Source organism: Hemiscyllium ocellatum, chromosome 10, assembly GCF_020745735.1.
Source record: "Hemiscyllium ocellatum isolate sHemOce1 chromosome 10, sHemOce1.pat.X.cur, whole genome shotgun sequence".
In the NCBI taxonomy this organism is placed as follows: Eukaryota; Metazoa; Chordata; class Chondrichthyes; order Orectolobiformes; family Hemiscylliidae; genus Hemiscyllium; species Hemiscyllium ocellatum.
Window position 1 is genome coordinate 61,187,125 of NC_083410.1, and position 19,982 is coordinate 61,207,106.

General features: G+C 41.6%; 1 protein-coding gene across 3 annotated transcripts in view; it reads left to right on the top strand.

Moving 5' to 3' along the window:
- The first annotated feature begins 612 nt into the window (after window positions 1-612).
- LOC132819777 (serine/threonine-protein kinase VRK1-like) overlaps window positions 613-19,982 on the top strand; it is a 119,985-nt gene continuing 100,615 nt past the window's right edge. The window contains exons 1-2 of one of the 3 annotated variants that reach the window (XM_060831529.1): window positions 613-834; window positions 14,383-14,523. In XM_060831529.1, the coding sequence (XP_060687512.1) occupies window positions 14,388-14,523 (136 nt within the window). In that variant the 5' untranslated portion in view covers window positions 613-834; window positions 14,383-14,387. Of the gene's footprint in view, window positions 835-5,313; window positions 5,332-5,899; window positions 5,977-14,382; window positions 14,524-19,982 lie in introns of those variants that run through there. The other 2 variants (XM_060831530.1, XM_060831531.1) reach the window with 2 other exon arrangements.

The window sequence follows — 19,982 nt, forward strand, 5'->3', positions numbered from 1 at the left end:
TAAAATGATGGGTCACAGAAATTTTTGCAATGTCCCCACACACTGCATCTGTTTTGGACTGATGAAGAGTCATCTACACTTGAAACATGAGCATTCATGGAGAGAAAGCAAGCTTTCAGTACAGATTCCAGCATCTGCAGTAATTTGTTCCTATGTCAGTTTTGGACAATTTAGGCTACTGTTACTTGACGTATGGCTACAGCACATAGTGAATATAGCATTAAAAGATGTACATTCACACAATTAGTTCCTAGTGCTTTACAAGTAGCAGAACAAAGTATGTGCTATGAAATGGAAATTACCAAACACTACAGGGAGAGGCAAATTGGCTGGGGCTGTTTTCCCTGAAGTGCTGGAGGCTGAGAGGCGAACTTATAGAGGTTTATAAAATCATGAAGGGCATGTATCTATGGTACATTTGCTCCTTTGTTCTAATTCAGAAGCAGTTCTGAAATTCTAGAAAACCAGGATAAGAGCAATGGGCCTCACTTTTATTCAAGCCGTTATGGGTTTGGAAAGACACGCCTCCGGATGGAGTACCAGAGCGGAATAAATGTACAGTCCGCACCATTCCTACCCGTAATAAGAAAGAACTGCAAGAGTGACTTTCCTGGCTGTTCCAGACTTTCTTCACGGCACTTCTCCACAGGCTTGAAAATAGAAAACAGGAAGGCGAGGTCCCGGCTCAGTCTTTTCACTTTCACTTTCTCAGGAACTCACTCCAGTCTCCGGGATATCACGTTTCTTGGGAGTCCGCTCAAACAGAAACCACCAGCCTATTCACAGCCCATCCTCCAGGGCCCACACTATAGAGTGGAGTCCTTCTGACTACAGGTATCTCCTGACCTCCCGTCTTCGGCCTGTTTGTAATGTACACACTCAATCCATTTATCTTCTACATATAAACATTCTGTCTGTATAAATGTGCTCTTTTAAAACAAACCTATGCTATTGAACAGAACGAGACCACTGGAGAAGGCGAGGGAAGAGAAAGTTCTTTAAGTGTGGCTGGAGATGGAATTTACACTTAATGTTCCAGCCCTGAAAACTTGTACCGTAATTTAAATTGGTCCGCACCTTTTCAGTTTATATGAATTCTGCAGTAGCAGGGCAAGCTGAATGTCTTTAATTTATTGCTGACCTGCTGGATTCATTTGGCTAAGTTTGTCTGGGCACATAGTAACCATTGTTGATCGGAGCCAACAGAATAAACATTCCGGGCTCGGCCAGGTTTATGGGCGGGAACTAGTTTGCGTACAGGATTGGTAATGGATAGACGTAAAAGACTGGATGTTTGGGTGAGTTGTAAGTGTAAGCACGTACGTAGTTTATTTAGGTTAACGACACACTACCACTGTACTATTTAATTTACGTTGTTCCCAGTTCCAACTGCTTACCAGAGAGGTACTCGAGATTGCTGAGTTTTGAACTAAAATAAAACTTTGAAAAATATGTCATTTGATATTTTATAAACATTTTGTGTGCGATGAATGTGCTAAGTCCAGGTATCTAGTTTGAGCTTCAATCTGGATAAATGTGAGTTACAACAAACAACCTTGTGTCGTGGTGTGGAATAGAGGGACGTGGGGGTTCAGGTCCATAATTCATTGAAATTTGCAACACATAGACAAGGTGGTTAATTTGGCATATTTGCCTTCATTGCTCAGTCTTGTGAATATAGGAGTTGAAAAGTCATGTTGAGATTGACATTGATGAGGCCTCTTCTGGAATACTGTATCTGATTCTAGTCACCCAGTTACAAAAAGGATATTATTAAGCTGAGAGGATTCAGAAGATATTTACCAGGATGTTGCCCAGTATGGAAATTTTGTGTTATAAAGAAAGGCTGGGATTTTTTTTGCAGCGTAGGAAGTTGAGAGGTGACTTGATGGAAGTTTATAAAATAATGAGAGGTAGAGATAGAGTTAAGGGTAGTTGTATTTTCCCTAGGATAGAGGAGTTCATGACTAGGTTGCCCATGTTTAATGTGACGAGAGAGATTTTAAACAGAAAAACATGAGGGGTGACTGTTTTATGGAGGGTGGTTTATGTGTGGAGTGAACTTTCTGAGGAAAAATTACAATGTTTAAAAGGTATTTTGATAAGTACTTGAATAGGAAAGGTTCGGACGGATGTGGGTCAAGAGCGGGCAGGCGGAAATACTTTTAGTTTGGAATTATGTCTGGCGTGGTACAAATGTATCGAAGGATCTGTTTCTGTGCTTTATGACTCAATGACTCCTAAAATGAGGAGTGGGCAGTGTCAGTTATTAGTTGTACCTTTATTTTGACTTGACATTATGCGAGATGACCAACCTCTTATGTGACCCTGAAATGCTTTAAGTATTGATTGGAAAGCATTAGGGTGTTTCAACTCCTTCTTTACTGGTGAAACAGATATTGATATTGTAGGGGCAGATTCAGAAATCTCAGGTCCTGATGCTGCTCCTTACTTGGGATCCTGATCCTAACCAAAGCACAATGAGCCCACTAGAGGCCTGGGCCCTCGTTTGTGGGCCCTCGTGTTCCTTTCCCTAACCTGGGTCCTGGCCTAATCTAGTATGCTGACAATATGTATATTAATGAAATGGTGACGTATACAATGATGAAACTCTGAAATCAGCATCCCATACAGTTGAGAATCTGAGAAGTGAGGATGGAATAATTAGATTTGAGAGATGTAATACAAAGATCAGTATTTCTAATATGTCAAAGCTTTTATTCAAACTTTGCAGTGTCAGGCAGTAATCACCCTTAGATAAGGCCGAGGCAGAAATGCAGGAGACTCTGACAAGGGACAGTGTTGTCAAAAAAGGCAGCGTCTACAGTGCCGAACCGATACCCAAACTTTATGGTATGTAGAACCTATGAGGATACATCAACTAAGGGTTGTTGTTGCATCTCTGACAAGCACAATTGCTAGTAATTTATAGTCTTGTGATTATCAAGCTGACAACTCCACAAAGTTTTACCAGATAATAAGTATCATATTTAATCATCCAACCGATCAGTTTGTTTTTCTTTTATTACTATTTCCTTGGGGTGGGGGTGGGGGTATGAAGAGAAGAGACCTCAACTGGGTTTCTTTATAAACTCCAAAATATTTTTTTTTATTAGGAACAAACTTATCCCTTGCAAAACTGATTAGCATCTTCGAGTAAAAAGTGAGGTCTGCAGATGCTGGAGATCAGAGCTGAAAATGTGTTGCTGGTTAAAGCGCAGCAGGTCAGGCAGCATCCAAGGAACAGGAAATTTGACGTTTCGGGCAAATTCGACGTTTCCTGATGAAGGGCTTTTGCCCGAAACGTCGAATTTCCTGTTCCTTGGATGCTGGCTGACCTGCTGCGCTTTAACTAGCAACACATTTTCAAAACTGATTAGCAGCTAACCTATGAAGTAGAATTAAACTATATTCCCTTAGATCTAAATGCACACCTGCCCAAGGCAAAACAGCATAGCTCTGTAGAGATAGCATGGATTTGGGGGAAATAAAGACAAAAGTAAAACCCTGTCAAGCTTCAAATTCACACGCTAAAAGGATTGACTTTCAATAATTCCTTCGATTTCCTGACCACAAGATCCAGTTGCTGAGAGTCACAGAATGATCTTCTGGCCAGACTTCTGATTCAGATGGGTACTGGTTAGAAACCCTGATAATTAAATTTATCAGCTTTCACAATAAAACTTCACTCAGCAAGAGAGTGAGCTGCTGGTTCCACTTTAAAGTTTTCTTTCTGTCGCAGCTGATTTTCCATGTGTGTGAAAACACACAGCAACTTCACCCTGTTAGGGTGAGCAGAGATGGAAGGCTCCTCCATGTCTCTTTGTCTGCAATTAAGCAGTCAAACCTATCTCTTCACTCTTCTTAAAACCCGAAATTTTCAGAGAAAGCTTCCAATAGTTTGATTTTCCTTTAGACAGCAGTTATCTTTGATCTTCTGACTTTTTGCTTCAATGTGATCATATGATAAAGCCTCTTTAATCCAGAACCGACCAAATGTTCCATATTCCAGTTTTCTCACAGACCATAAGTATGTATGTATTCCTCACATTGTATGCATGGAACTAGATCAATTCATCATGTCAGTTCAAACAACCCATCTCTGTTTTTCTTGCTTCAAATGTACAATTCTGGAGGAACGATCAATTCATTTGCCATTTTGGCATTTAAGCAACAGCAATGTTGGTCGCTATCGATCAGAGCTGTTGACTGTGTGTGTTGGCTAATTAGCCTGGAATTTCTGTTTGATCAAACTGGTTTTCTCCGTTCAATTCAGCCAAAGATGACATAACCAGTGCCATACCTCTGAGCATTCTTGGGTTCAGCACAACTCAGGTTTCTGCATTTTTTTTTGTGTGCTCATATTTAAAACTATACTGCACAAAAGAACAGGTGGCGCCAACAAAAGTGGTCAAGCGCAGGCCAGTGCAACCAACCAGGTGGCTGCCAAGGTGGCAGGTTTTAAGGAAGGTGGCAAAAAGCATTTTAAAAACAGTCAGAATTTAAAGCCAGCAGAAACCACATAAAGCTTGACACCAATACCTCAGCAGCCAAAGAAAGCAATCTGGAGACTGCAAGGCAGTGCTCGAAAGAAAATAGTCCTGAAACATGTCATCAGAAACCAAGGGGAAAGAATCCCCAGCTCCCAGTATCATGAGCATTGTCACAGCATGACGTTGCATCCAGCACACTGTCACCCAATCAAATTGAAATGAAAATGGTGCCAAGAGGATTCTGCTTGGGATTTCTGACAGGCTGCGATACTGTGGCATGGTGACTCAGTGGTTATCACCCCTGCCTCACAGCATCTGGGATACTGGTTCGATTCCAATCTTAGGTAACTGATGTATGGCGTTTACATGTTATCCCCTGTGTCTGGTTTTCCTCTCACAGTCCAAAGTTGTGCAGTTAGGTTGATTTGGCTGTGGTAAATGCGGAGTGGGGGTCTGGGTCTGGGTGGGATGCTCATCGGATTATCAGTGCATTATTATTGGCCAAATGGCCTCTTTCCACACTGTGGTATTCTATATTTCTATGATTGGTCAGGCTAGAATTTCATTGAGGGATTGGACATGTGTCAGTCTGTGTGATGGAAATTTGGAGGAATACTTCTGCTTGAATCAGTGATTTGTTTTTGAGGTTGTTTTTGTTGTATGATTGTGACTGGCAGACAAATAGCAGAGCTTTAACCCACAGTCTGCTTGTTGCTTCTGTGTGTTTATACAGCGGGGGTTTCCAACGTGGTGCCAGGGGTTTCCATTATGGAGGCAGCCATTATAGTTACTTAAATAGATTAAACTCCACAGAAGGCCAACGTCTCTTCATATGCAGGTATTTTTTAATTGAAAGTGGTATTTCTTCAATACGATGACCATGTTCTAAATTGTATTGTATTACTGATCTTAGTCAGTCAAAATAATTCTGGTGGATTTTTGGAAACAACACAGCTATTTCTGAGAGCATGGGGAAGAAAAGGGAAGTTCCTTTTTGATATGTACTGTGACATTTGCCTACTAAAGCAAGAAATGTGATTTACAGTCAACTTATGACATTCACATACAGAAGTGAGTAATGTATTTGTCACAGTGCTTTCTTTGCACATAAGTTTTATGTAAATGCAGCTCAGTAAAGATTAGATTACTTACAGTGTGGAAACAGGCCCTTTGGCCCAACAAGTCCACACCGACCTGCCAAAGCACAACCCACCCAGACCCATTCCCCTACATTTACCCCTTCACCTAACACTACGGGCAATTTAGCTAAGCCAATTCACCTAACCTGCACATTTTTGGACTGTGGGAGGAAACCGGAGCACCCGGAGGAAACCCACGCAGACACGGGGAGAATGTGCAAACTCCACACAGTCAGTCGCCTGAGGCAGGAATTGAACCTGGGTCTGTGGGGCTGTGAGGCAGCAGTGCTAACCACTGTGCCACCCACAAAAATAAGTGCATATTTGGCATATCAGCAATAAATGTAAGTAATCATTAAATCTATTCATTTATAGCAAAATGTTATGTGCTGCCTCGTCTGTGACAGTTTCAATATTATTCACTAACATCATGCGAAACTGTGGACTATGTGATCTGTTAGTGTAGGATACTAATGATAGTGATGGGGGTTGTTCAGTGCCAGCAGTGTGGTAGTTTTTTTGGTAACACTTGACTTTGCAATATGTGTTTTTGTTGTTATCGTTTCAATTTTATTTAAGCATCTTTGAATAATTCCTGTTGGGAAGAAACTGTTTCAAAATATATTCCATCCTGAATCTCTCTCTAAAGAGCAGAAAAAGAGAGGTGAAAGAATTCTTATTAGCTTTGAAGGCACCCATTGAACCCCAGTCTCTTTTCAGCAGCAATAAAAAGGTAACATCTTGTAACTGTACTGGTTTCCTCAACAAACCAAAACACTATCTCATGATTCTGCCACTGTGCATGGAAACATTTTTTTACATTAGATTAGATTTCCTACAGTGTGGAAACAGGCCCTTCGGCTCAACAAATCCACACCGACCCACCGAAGAGTATCCCACCAAGACCCATTTCCCTCTGACTAATACACCTAACACTACGGGCAATTTGGCATGGCCAATTCACCTGACCTGCACATATTTGGACTGTGGGAGGAAACCCACACAGACTCAGGGACAATGTGCAAACTCCACGTAGCAGTCACCCACAGCTGGAATTGAACCTGAGACCCTGGCGATTTGAGGCGGCCGTGCTAACCACTGTGCCATCCCTTGCTCTTAATTTGCTCCATATCTCTTCTCATTTGAAAGGAGGTGGTAAGGTAAAGCTGCATTAATTTTCTCTTCATGAGTGTTTGAACTTAAGCTTACTTCATTGATCTTTGTTTCATTAATTTCTTCCTGTTGCAACTCAGATTTACATACCAGTATGTCTCTGCCTCTTGCTACACTTTCTCATAGTCTGCTACATTCACCTCAATGTCGCTTCTGATGTCATGTTTTGTGTGTATCGCACAGCATTGTGTTCAACATGAGGTCTTTGATGAAGTGAAGATATCGTCCCAGAGGGTGTTTGTACCTCATGATAGAAGTCACATAATCACAGCAAGATTTGTCCATGATTGCATTTCAATCTAAAATATTGCCAATTCTGGCTGAACATACTGTGGCAGACATGACATTTGCACCCTGCCACTAGCTTGCGAACTAAGTTCCATGGATAATCAGGTTGCTTGAATGGGCTTAGACAGCAGATTAACATGGGGAAGGCATTTTCTAACAGACGAGACCAAGTAGTGGATAAAAACTATTATCCTTGCCTCCGAACATTTTCATCAGGACCTACTGAGAAAAACTGACAACTAACTCTGACCACAAGCCAGTTCTAAGGATTTTCCTCAAGCCAATACTATCTGCTCCAAAGTATCTGCAAAGATTGTTATTCCAATTACCAAGATGTCATCTGAATGTGACATTGATGTAAGGGAAGATGATGCATATTGTAGACATGCTGTCAAGAGATGTCCTCCAGATGAAAGTGGAGGATGTTACAACACAGCGTGAAATCAACATGAAGGAGCAGTTTAGTATACCCTGGAAATCAAGAGCAGAGATATTGAATTTAACAGACAAGTACTTGTTTCAATCAAGCAGACTATCCAATGGGATGCAAATCTCCAACTGTTGCTAAAAGTAGCAATAAAAGGATGGCCAGAGAGCATCGCCTAGACACTTCCTGCTGGATGAGCACATCAGGCATAAAGAGATTAATTCAATGCCCAATACAGCATATTGTACAAAGGAAGTAGAATAATTATGGGGAAGGAATTGAGAGGAGAGATGCAGATCCATGTAAGCCAATGGAGAATTGAATCAAGTCTGAAGAAAGCAAGCAATGTATTCTATTGGCCGAAAATGAGCAATCAACTCAAAGGCCACATCAGTCAGTGCAGGTCTTGTAATGAGTATCAAATTAAGCAAAGTTAGAAACTATTGAAGACACATGACATCGCAATCAGTTCATGGATGAAATTGGAAGTGGATCTTTTAAGCTCACAGGAACTGATTATCCTGTCACATTTGACTACTATTTTGACTTATTATTCTGAGGTAGACCGTTGGCTTCAAAGACTACTGCTAAGATTGCTCAATGCCGGGAAGCACACTTCAGTTGTCGCATTCCTGACTGCAATGTGTAACAGTGACCCTCAGTTCATGAGTGAAGAATTTAGTTACTGCATAAGCAATTTGGAAATTTAATAACATACATCATACTCTCAGTCAAGTGTGTAGTGATTGTAACAAGGTCAGCTAGGTAGACCTCATAGAAAATGTGTTCCCTGATTGGGACTGTTGACCTGGTCCAATTTGGGAACTCTGGCTGAAAGATAAGAACAGGAGTGTCAGGCATCCTGTTCACTGAGAGCTGGATCAGTGTCAAGGACTCTCCACGTGTTAATAAAGTGTGACTTCGTGACAGGATTCTGGCCTCTGGGGTTATTTCAAAATGGCCAGGCTGAGGTGGCAGCAAAAATCGCAAAGAATCATACGGAAATAAAGCAAATCCATTGCATTTGAATGTAATCCTTCAGTGGAGAAACACACCTAATGAAGCCATTCAAAATAGATCAGTACAAAGACTAATATCACGCTGAATCCAAACTACGCTTCCAGCAACAAAAATCTACTGAAGCCAGAAGTAGTAACAAAAGTGAACAACAAAACAAAGCAAATGACAAGACTGATAAACCATTGTCAGAGTTTAGCATTGAAGAGCCAGTCAAGATACAACCATTTAGTTCAAGTTACAACTTGTGACCTGCATAAAGCAATTGTCATTCCAAACATTTTCAGTGGAAATGAGTGACCAGATTGACTACACTGAAATTGCAGGCATGGAAATCCAACTGGGGAGGTTAGACCTTAATTTGAGGCAGCAAATCAGCAGTGGGTGTCACAACAACAGTGAATGATTCGGGAATGACATTACCTTGGAAAACAACATCACCCACCTGAACAGCCATGACAACAACATGCACACGTTTCATTATGAAATCAGCATGATTGAAGGCTTATGTGTGCATAGATAGGCAGTAGTAATGAACTGCCAGTGCGTAAGAACTGTCATCTATATATTTAATAACTTGGAAGATTTTAAAAATACATAAACAAGAAAAAGACGTGTCAATTATATATAAAATGGGGAATGTTGAATTGAAATACAAGGTGACCCCCATATCAGCGGAATCGTTTCCGTGGTTTCAGTTACGCACAGATTACCGTGCCCTCAACAAATTATAGGGAACCAGGGACTAGAAGGCTGTCAGGAAGGTACGTTTCTCATTGAAATGAATGTGTTTGCTCCTATCCGTGGTAGGTCCAGGAATGTATCTCCTGTAGATGCGGGGGTCTACTGTATATAAATGTCGTCCCTAGTTTACCATAAACTTGTGACCTATCGCCATGAGCCATTGCTGCTGTGGACTGATATCTTCACTTCAGTAAAGATCTTTGGTTGATCACTGCTGCATTTTAGACATGACACCCTACCTGCTGGGAGAAAGTGAGGACTGCAGATGCTGGAGATCAGAGCCGAAAATGTGTTGCTGGAAAAGCGCAGCAGGTCAGGAAGCATCCAAGGAGCAGGAGAATCGACGTTTCGGGCATGAGCCTGTCTTCATGAAGAAGGGCTCATGCCTGAAACGTCGATTCCCCTGCTCCTTGGATGCTGTCTAACCTGCTGCGCTTTTCCAGCAACACATTTTCGACCATACGTGCTGGGCAGTTTACTTTGTGTCTGGCTTCCATTCGACGTGTAAACTGGGTTCTATAATTTCTTTCTCAAGTGTATTGAAGGGGTGAGCAACAATAAGTTCAAGGTTCGCCTCCAGGTGACAAGTAGCCTTGCAGCAGCCTGCTCAAGTGTGAATTAGTAATCGTAACAATTCTATGCCAATGCACTTGTTTGCAGGCTTTCAGAATGGCTTCAAAAATTAAAGATAATACCTTTTGCATTCAATGGATTAGAAAGTATATTTTGAAAGCTTTTAAGTACAACATTTGCTTTGAGCTGCTAAGATACTGGTTCATGAACATCAAGATAACAAGCAGATAGTTTTATGTATTAATAAAAAATGTATTTCTGTATTTGTAGATGGGTTTTTGAAGCAATGAATTGGCATTGTGATTAAAGTGTGCTGTTTTTCTGTGAAGAGCCAGTTTTTCAGTTGTTTTAATCATGCCTCACCAAGTTAATGGAATATGTAGACCCTTTTAAAAGCAATTGGAAAAGTATTAAGGCCTTAAGTGAATGACAAAGAGCTTTCTTTTGAGGTGATGCACAGATTAGAGACTTGAAACTTATGTAAAGACAAACCAACTTGTTCATAGGCTTTGAATTGTGTGTTTGGGGGAGAAGTAAAGAACCTTTTGAAAGAAATAATTAACAAATGATGAGATACTGGGGCTAGTGAGCAAGCAAATTATTATCAACATAATTGGGAAAAGTCTGTTTCTCCAAATACACATTCACTGCCTGTAACCTTTGAATTTTGGTTCTGTCCTGAGTGACCTTTCAAATACTTGGCAGTTTCTCCCTATTGCTGGGCAGAATTGAACATTGCCACCTAGCAACCCCGAGATTTATCTGGTCCATCAATGTTATCAGTCAAAGATTACTAGTTTGTTCAGTACAAAAATGGATACAAGTAAAGAACTTCATCAAACCGTACACTTCTGACGATGAGTCTGACCAGCCAGTGGGAATTCAGATATTCATTAAATTCATGGGGGAACAACCAATAATTTAGAATAATTGTTTTGCATTGCATTCCATTTTAAGCCAATGATTTTTGGAAAAATATGTCCCAGCTTCATTATTTGGTAAATCTTTACACCATGGAGTCAACATAAAAAAGGAGTCAATGTTAATCTGACCTTGTTTTTCCTTTTTCTGGGCTATGGAATTCAAATTCGGCCTGATTGTTTTTTAGTGAATGGCAAAATGTGGTCGCATGCCACTCATGCTGGAGATAACTGACTGTTAGTGAATTTTGAGAAGATTTGTAGCTCAGGTTGTGGTTCTGGATGTAGGTTTGCTCGCTGAGCTGGAAGGTTCATTTTTAATGAACCTTGCGCTCCGTGCGCAAACCTACATCCATATCTGACTCTGTTGACTGAGATCTGGTGACTTTATGTGCTGACTTCCTCTTTCCTGATGGCAGTTTAAATCTGGCTGCAGTGTCAAGGGGATCTCCAGCCATCCAGCAGTTATAATGTCAGTGAATAGAATAAACTAGGAAGTTAGAAGCATTGAATTCCCCCACTTCTAAATTAGATTTTAAAAATACTGAAAAATAATTATAGTGGATTGTGATAGAAGCAGAATTGTTGATTTGTAATTATGAAGTGAATGCACTATAAAACAATCCCATAACACTTAACCATATAATTTTTTTAAAGGAGTTTTACAATGCGATCAACAGTGTAAAAGTGAGTTTGCCAGCTCACTGAATGATTTGGAGATCTCTGATATGGGGTAGGTTGTGGGGAGGGTCAAGTCAATATTGTCCCCTGTTGTGGAGCATAGACTTATTGTCAGCAACTGCAACTCCAAATTGTTCTGATGCATTCCCAAAGTTGCTGTCAGACCTTCAATGGTATTTCATTATTTTGTTTTAATCATTCTTGGTTTGTAGCTGTGAACTGTGAGCTGAGAGCTGAAGATTACCTTTGGACTGTAAACAGCAGCTTATGTTGACCAAAGAATAAGAAAAAACAAACTGAATTTTGCATTTAAGGTCAGGCCTGAAAGTTAATTATAGACTCATTCTAATAAAAAAGTGCTTTATAGACATTTATGTTCAAGCAAAGCAGATGGCAGATGTTGAATATCAACTCAGACCTCGTGTCGAGACTGTTCATCTAGCAGAGAGAGGCCAGAGTTTGAACTGGGCCTGGTTGTGTTTAGGCCAGAAGGATTCTGTTTGTGAATGGAGGTTTGATTGCTGCCAGGTTGTCCTTTTTATTATCAATTTATTGAAAATGTGGAAAATAGAATCTCTGTTATAAGAATTAAATGAATATTCCTCGGAGCCTTCTGGAAGAGGTTTGCATGCATTGGTGTTGTCCAAATCCAAGCAAGTATAATTCTATGTGTTGGTGATGTTATGGATCGTGGAGTCCTTTTGAGTGAACTAGCCAGTTATATCCCATTTATTTTTCCTTTAGATTTGTCCCTTAACAATGAGAAAGTGAGGGCTGCAGATGCTGGAGATCAGAGTCGTGAGTGTGGTGCTGGAAAAACAACAGCAATTCAGACAGCATCTAAGGAGCAGGAGAATCGGTGTTTCATCAGGAATGAGGCTTGTGGGCCAGGGGGCTGAGAGATAAATGGGAGGAGGTTGGGGTTGGGGGGGAAGGAAACTAAGAAAGCGATAAGTGGATGAAGGTGAGGGCGAGTGTGATCGATCGGAGTAGGGGGTGAAGCAGACAGATGGGAAAGGTGATGGACAGATCAGGAGGGCGGTGCCGAGTTGGAGGCTTGATACTGGGATAATGTGGCAGGAGGGGAAGTGAGGAAGCGGTTGAGATCGACATTTATCCTGTGTGGTTGCAGGGTCGAAGGTTTTCTTCCTCCAGGCATTGGGTGGTAACGGTTTGACGGTGAAGGAGGCCAAGGACCTGCGTGTCATTGGGTGGGAGGGAGAGTTAAAGTGTTCAGCCACAAGGCAGTGGGGTTGGTGTGGGTGACTCAGAGATGCTCTCCGAAATGATCCGCAAGAAGGCATCCTGTCTCCCCAATGTAGAGGAGACCACACCAGGTGCAACAGATACAGTAGATGACATCGGTGGAGGTACAGGTAAATTTCTGACGGATGTAGAAGGATCCTTTGGGGCCTTGCCCAGAGGTGCGAGGAGTGGTGTGGGTGTAGGTTTTGCACTTCCTGCAGTGGCAGGGGAACGTGCCCGGAGTGGGGTGTGGGCTGACATGAGAGTAACAGAGGGAATGGTCTCTCCTTATAGGGGTGGGGAGGGTAATAAATCTCTGGTGGTGGGATCTGTTTGGAGGTGGCAGAAGTGGTGGAGGTTGATGCGATGTATGGAGAAATTGGTGGGGTGAAAGGTGAGGACCAAGGGGGTTGGGTCCTTGTTGCATTGGGAAGAGTGGGGTTCAAGGGCAGTGGTGTGTGAAGTGGAGGAGATGCGCTGGACAGCATCGTCAATGATGTGGGAGGGGAAGTTGTGATCTTGGAAGAAGGAGGCCATCTGGGACTTTCTAAGATGGAATTGGTCATCCTAGGAACAGATGCGGCGGAGGCAGAGGAAGTGGGAATAAGTGATGGCATTTTTACAGGAGGTAGGGTGGGAGGAGGTATAGTCTAGGTAGCTGTGGGAGTTGATGGGTGTGTAGAAGATGTCTGTTGTTAGTCGGTCGCTGGAGAGGTCCAGGCAGGGGAGGGAGGTTGCTGAGATGGTCCAGATGAATTTGAGGTTGAGGTGGAAGGTGTTGGTAAAGTTGATGAACTGTTCAACCTCCTCATGGGAGCACAAAGTGGCGACGATGCAATCATCGATAAGCAGAGGAACAGGTGGGGGCTGGTGCCATTATAAGTGTGCAAGGTGGACTGTTCCACGTATCTGACAAGCAGGCAGGCATAGCTGGGTCCCATGTGGGTGCCCATGGCTACCCCTTTGGTTTGGACGAAGTGGGAGGATTTGAAGGAGAAGTTGTTGAGGGTGAGGATCAGTTCAGCCAGACAGATGAGAGTGTCGGTGGAAAGGTGCTGGTTGGGATGGCGTGAGAGCAAGAAACGGAAGGCTTGGAGACCTTCGTCGTGGTGGAAAGATGTATACAGGGAGGTGCAGTCTAGGTAGCTAGGTAGCTTAACTAGCCCTGATTGTCTCTATCTTTGTGCGAGACTGGAGGTTAGAAGGAAAAAAGGTTGGTCTAAAATCTTAGACATTAATTGGATTATTTGTTGAATTTTGCTCTGCTAAAATTACTGTATTACTAATAAATTGTTAAATCTTTTTTAGCTATATAGCCAGTGTGCATTATAGTTTTGATTATTTACAAAGTCTGGTACTGGTTATTCAAAAAACTCTGGTGAGGAACCATTGGAGTCAATTTTAAGGGTTATTTGAATATTTTAATTTTACTTATTTGTGTATACAGGGATAGGGAGGCTGATATGATTTGGCTGCCTGTGTTATAACACTAACTCTTGTAACCATCTCAAAAGTTGATCTATTTTTATTTGTAGTATATATCTTACATATATATCACCATATATCGCATGAGCTTGATCAGTTACATTGATAAAAGAAGACATAGCGTTCTGTGGAAAAAGAAACTGTAGTTTGTTTTATGCATTTGTAAACATGAATAAAACATGTCTTCCTTTTGTTAGGTCTGATGCCACCCAAAGGCAACATGAGAAAGAAGCTTCCTGATCCTCTCCCTGAGGGCTTTATCCTTACGGATTTTGAAAAGAAACACTGGAAACTTGGGAAAGTTATTGGTAATGGTGGATTTGGGCTGATACACTTGGGTAAGAAAGCATGATTAACTACATTTTCTTGGCTGATAAAGCCTAAGCTTTTAAAGGTGGTTTAGTTAGAATGAATAATTACTGGATTAGGCAAAGGTTGTTTTGCACAAAAAACCACTAAAGGACGTAAGATCCAAATGCGAAGATATTTCTAACTTACTATCGTTGATCAACATGTTTTTTTTTTAAAAAGTCCTTAACACACCCTAATATTATAGTAATTCTGTTAGTTATTTTTATGTGAATCAAGTTATCATATTCACATCTCATTCTCTTACTGAAAACAATACAAGTAGGAATATGAAGACAAGTCTTTTGCCCAGTGCACGGTGCATTTTTCCTGGTTTCTATTTATTCCATTACAGAATATAGACATCACTGGCTAGGGCAGGCATTATTGCTCATTCTGAGTTGTCCTTGAGAAGGTGGTGGTGAGCCAGCTTCTTGAACTAATTTCTTGACTTGTTGGATGCAATAATAATGTTATCAGGAAATTGGTCCAGAAGTTTGACCCAATAGTAGTGAATGGACGGTGGTATAATTCCAAGTCAGGGTGGTGTGTAGCTTGGAAGATAACTTGCAGGTGGTGGTGTTCCCATGCATATGCTGCCCTTGGTTTTTCGAACTGGTGGAGTTTACACGTTAGGCAGGTGGTCTGGCCGTGAAGCCTTGGTGGACCACTACAGTGCATTCTTGTAGATGGTACACACTGCTGCCACTGTGTATCATGTGAAAGGATGAGGATTATTTAAGGTGGTGGATGTGGCACCAATCAAGTGGGCTGCTTTCCCTACCAGTAAATATTAACATGCCTTCGGTGTTTGATAATCCCCGTGTGCATTGTTTGAAATCAAATGGTGTAATTTTGGGATGAATCTTGATTCACAGGCTAAGTGATTGTGATCTATAAGGCACATTCAAACTGTTAATAGCTTGTTAAATTTGTATATGCAGTTATTATAGGCAACAAAATGCAGCTTCCTACAGGTTATAAAAGAAGCAAAAATAAATAAATTTTAGTGCATATTTCCAAACTTTTTCCTAAGTGCTTTTCTCGCCCCTTCCATGTCAACTGGCATACTACTCTTCCTCTGATCATTATTCTGGCTGTCTGTGCCCATTCCTTCAATGTGACCCCTGTGCCCACTGCTTCTGGTGACCCCGTGGACACTCCTCCAGAATGATCTCTGTGCAGATTCTGATATGGCGATCAACTCTATGGAAAAACAAGGTATGAGGAGTAGGAATAGGGAGATGATAAAGATATAGTCAACGATGTAAATGTAGCAACTTTGGAGAAATAAGGCAGTGAAATTAAGTTATTTAAAAAAAACATAATATAAATTGTGAGCTAGTGACCTGCCAATCTGTGAAGGTTTCTTTGGAAACATTTTCCATTTCAACAGTCTCTACGATGTGGAAGGCCGTATGGAGTAGCTGTTTGGGATCAAGTTTCTATTCATGCCACTCGCCATCTTGATTTACATCATTGTCTCTTCACTTTAGAGGGTTAAAAAAAACAGGAACATCCTTCCTGACAGCCCCCATCTAATTGGCTGTTGTTGTTGTGTATTGAGCATTGAGATCCTGGTCACAACACACTCCAGCTCCAGGATCTCAATGCTCAATACACAAGAACAACAGCCAATTAGATGGGGGCTGTCAGGAAGGATGTTCCTGTTTTTTTTTAACCCCCTAAAGTGAAGAGACAATGATGTAAATCAAGATGGCGAGTGGCATGAATAGAAACTACATCACCCCATCTACATTGGTAAAATATAATTTGCAAATACTTCGAAGCCGGACAGACTCAGGCTGCTCCACACCTCCCGCACACACACATACCATGTGATGAAACTCAGGACTAGACTGGGTAATTTAATCAGGATTTATGCTTTAAACAATGCTGACAGAGCAACTCCATCAGTAATATTACATATGAAACAAATTACACTTCACCAAGATAGCTAGATCAGCCATCTCCCTGGTTGAGCTGCCCTTGTACCCAAACTCTTACCCCTGCTACTCTAGGCAAACTCTCACCTTTTATGCTTGATGTCTCACTTACCTGTAAACTCAGACCCAGCCACCCAACATCTCAACCCACCCATGAACTCCCAAACCTCCCCACAATCCTGAGGGAATTCCTGAACCCACATGCGTATACCTCCCACTATGCCTCAGTATAACATGGTCCGGTCAATGCCTGACCTGAACGGGACAGGGAACAAGACGTGGCTGAGGAGGGAGGAGAATGAGGAAAAGAGGAGGAATCATGGGGAGACGTAGGGATAGAGAGGGATGGTGGATATGAGACAGAGGGGTGATTGGGGAGAAAGAGAGGAGGAGAAGGGTGGGAGATAGACAAAAGGGGTGTTAGAGGAGATGTAGGAACAAAGGGAAGTTGGAGAGAGAGAGAGAAAGAGAGTGAGGGCAGTTGAAAGATGTGCAGAGATGGAGAATGGAGATGGGTTGAGAGAGGAGAAGGGGATGTGGAGGAGGGAGAGGGGGCTAAGGAGTGATGGTAGGAGGATGGGGTGGAGAGACAAGAGGGTGGGGGAAGGGAATAGGGGATGAACTGTGATATGCAAGTCCCTCTTCTTGACAGACAGAATCTTACCCCGCCACTCGCACTGTACATTTACTGTGCCTGTTTAAACTTTCAACAAAGTAGGTCGCATTCATTCGTTGGTTGGAGAAATGCTGAAGTTCTATATTACCAAACAACTATTAGAGCACCATTAGCTGTTAAGTGATGACGGAACACACACTTTGGATGTGAATCATCACAAATCAGCGCAATTAAACACGCTTGACTGTAGGGTTTGACCTATGTGGTGGTTGAGTTTCTTCAGTGTCGTTGGAGCTGCATTCATCCAGACAAGTGTAGAGCAGTATCATACTGCTGACTTCTACCTTGTAGTGGTAGACAGGGTTTGTGGAGTCAGGAGATGAGTTCTTTGCAAGATGGCAGAGGCAGCAGGGTAGGAGATATTCAGGCTCCCTACCCATGACCAACTGCATCCTTCTTTCTTTTATTTGATTTTATTTTCTTCATTTTAACTTTTGAATCAAATTCGCTTATTCTTCTTTCAGTGGCTGTGTTGTCTGGAGAGAGGTTGTGGGGAGCTGTTGAGTGGCAAATCCAATCTATTTCTTGTGGCCATGGCAGTTGAGGCTGGAGGAACTGGTCAGGCGTTGATGAATTGGCGTCTGTTCTTTTGCTCTGATGTTTTGGTGGCGTCTGCAACAGTGGTGGAATGAATGGTTTCTCAGTCCATGGGATTTAATTTGGATGATGAACTGATTCTTGGATGTTGAAATGGGTCCAGTCCCAGAGAGTTGGGACAGTTTCCTGGCTCTGGTGGGGGCTGGTGTATCAGCAGCAATTAGGCAGCTTTGGCAGAGGCGGAATTCTGGGTTCGGTCAGAAGCAGTGGAGGCTGCTTCAGTGTGCTGCCTCCTTGGAGTTGCAGCCTCAGGGAATGATTTGGCAGCTGTGGTATGTGGCAGTTTCCCATTGCCACTTAGGAAGTCAAGAAGCCGTGGATGGAATTTGTCCCAACTTTGTATGATTTATTTTTATTGATTTATTCCTATTTAATTAAAATGACACAGGCTTATGGCGACCTATACACATTTCACAATATTTTCATAAATACATGCAGCAAATTAATAGTACTAACCTCAGAATTCCCAGATTTTCCTGACCCACAGTATTTATGCAGAATCCCTACATAAATTTGGCCCATCCAGTTACACTGACCTTACAAAGAGCATCCCACCCCTACCCTATCCCTGTAACCCTGCATTTCCTATGGCTGTTCCACCTAACCTGCACATCTTTGGACTGTGGGAGGAATCTGGAGCACTTGGAGAAAACCGACACCATCACAGGGAGAACATATAAACTTTACACAGACATTCACCCGGGGGTAGAATTGAATAGTGCTAACCACTGAGCCTCCATGCTTCCCGTTGCATGGCTGGACTGGTTTAGTTTCAGGTCAGTGGTAACTCTCCAAATGATACAGTGATTGCAATGTCATTGAATGTCAAGGGATGATAATTAGGTTCTTGCTTGTTAAAAATAATTGTTGCCAGCACTTGCATGGTGTGTATGATACTTGCCAGTTACCAGCAAAAGTTTTAGAGGTACCTTTTTCACAAGTTGCTAAATATGCCAATAATCTGGACAGTGTGTACCAGTGAAACTAATAAATGATGTATGGTTTTGTTCATCATTTTCAGTTGCTTAAAATCAGTTTACTTGGGTGTTAGACTGTACACTTAGCAAAATGTTTACTTATTGTATTTAATCACTTTTATTTATATTTGTAAAATGAGAATCAGATTCCCACATTTCACTATATCCCTGAATATTTTCAATGCAAGGCAAAAATCAACACAATTCCATTCAAAAACTTTGCCTAAACCTACTGCATCATGCGAGGTTTTGCCTTGTGAAGCTCTGCCAAGCAGTTTGAGCAGAAACTTGAACAATAACTTTGTTTTGAAAAGCCAGTGTGAAGAAGTAAGGTTGCTCGCTGAGGTGGAAGGTTCGTTTTCAGACATTTTGTCACCATGCTAGGTAACATCATCAGTGAGCCTCTAGTGAAGCACTGGTTAATGACCTGCTTTCTATTTGTGTTTAGGTTTCCTAGGGTCAGTGATGTCATTTCCTGTTCTTTTTCTTGGAGGTCTTTTCCTCTGTGAAATGATGTCACCAGCCCAAGGAAATCTAAACACACAAATAGAAAGCGGGTCACTAACACCATTGCTTCGCTGAAGGCTCACTGATGATGTTACCCAGTATGGTGTTGAAACGTCTGAAAATAAACCTTCCAGCTCAGTGAGCAAATTTACATCCAGAATCTCAACCTGAGCTACAAATCTTCTCAAAACTCGCTAAGACAGTGTGAGCTTGAGACTGAAATTTGGGACTTGATTACCAAAGTAGGAAACTACTTTGTTGTCTATAACTTTGGGTTGCCCCTTCTATTTTGGGAGGGATAGGCAACTCCTGAAGAGCATTCATCATTGATTCCCCACGGAGACACCTGAATTTAAGTAATTGAAAATAATTGATGTTTTGAAAAAAAATACATACTTAATTGAGAAATAAGGATTCTAAAGAGTATAAAGCAGATGAGAGAAATAAGATTAACCAATAATAGAGCAGGCTAGTTGGACTGACTAGCCTACTCCAATTCAGTCCAATTTTGACTCTTAAAGGATAGAACTGAAGCATGTGACATGTCATTCTATTTTTATTTGAACAACTATCCCTATCAGCATGACGTTCAACAGGTATTTTCACTTTAATAACTTGATTAATGTCAAGCTTCTGATCTAATTATGGATGGAATGCTATCTCATCCTTTTACTAAACAGCACATCAAAATACTGTGTAATAATTATAATTGGAGAGTTTTTTTTGCTCTGATGCATAGTTGTTGC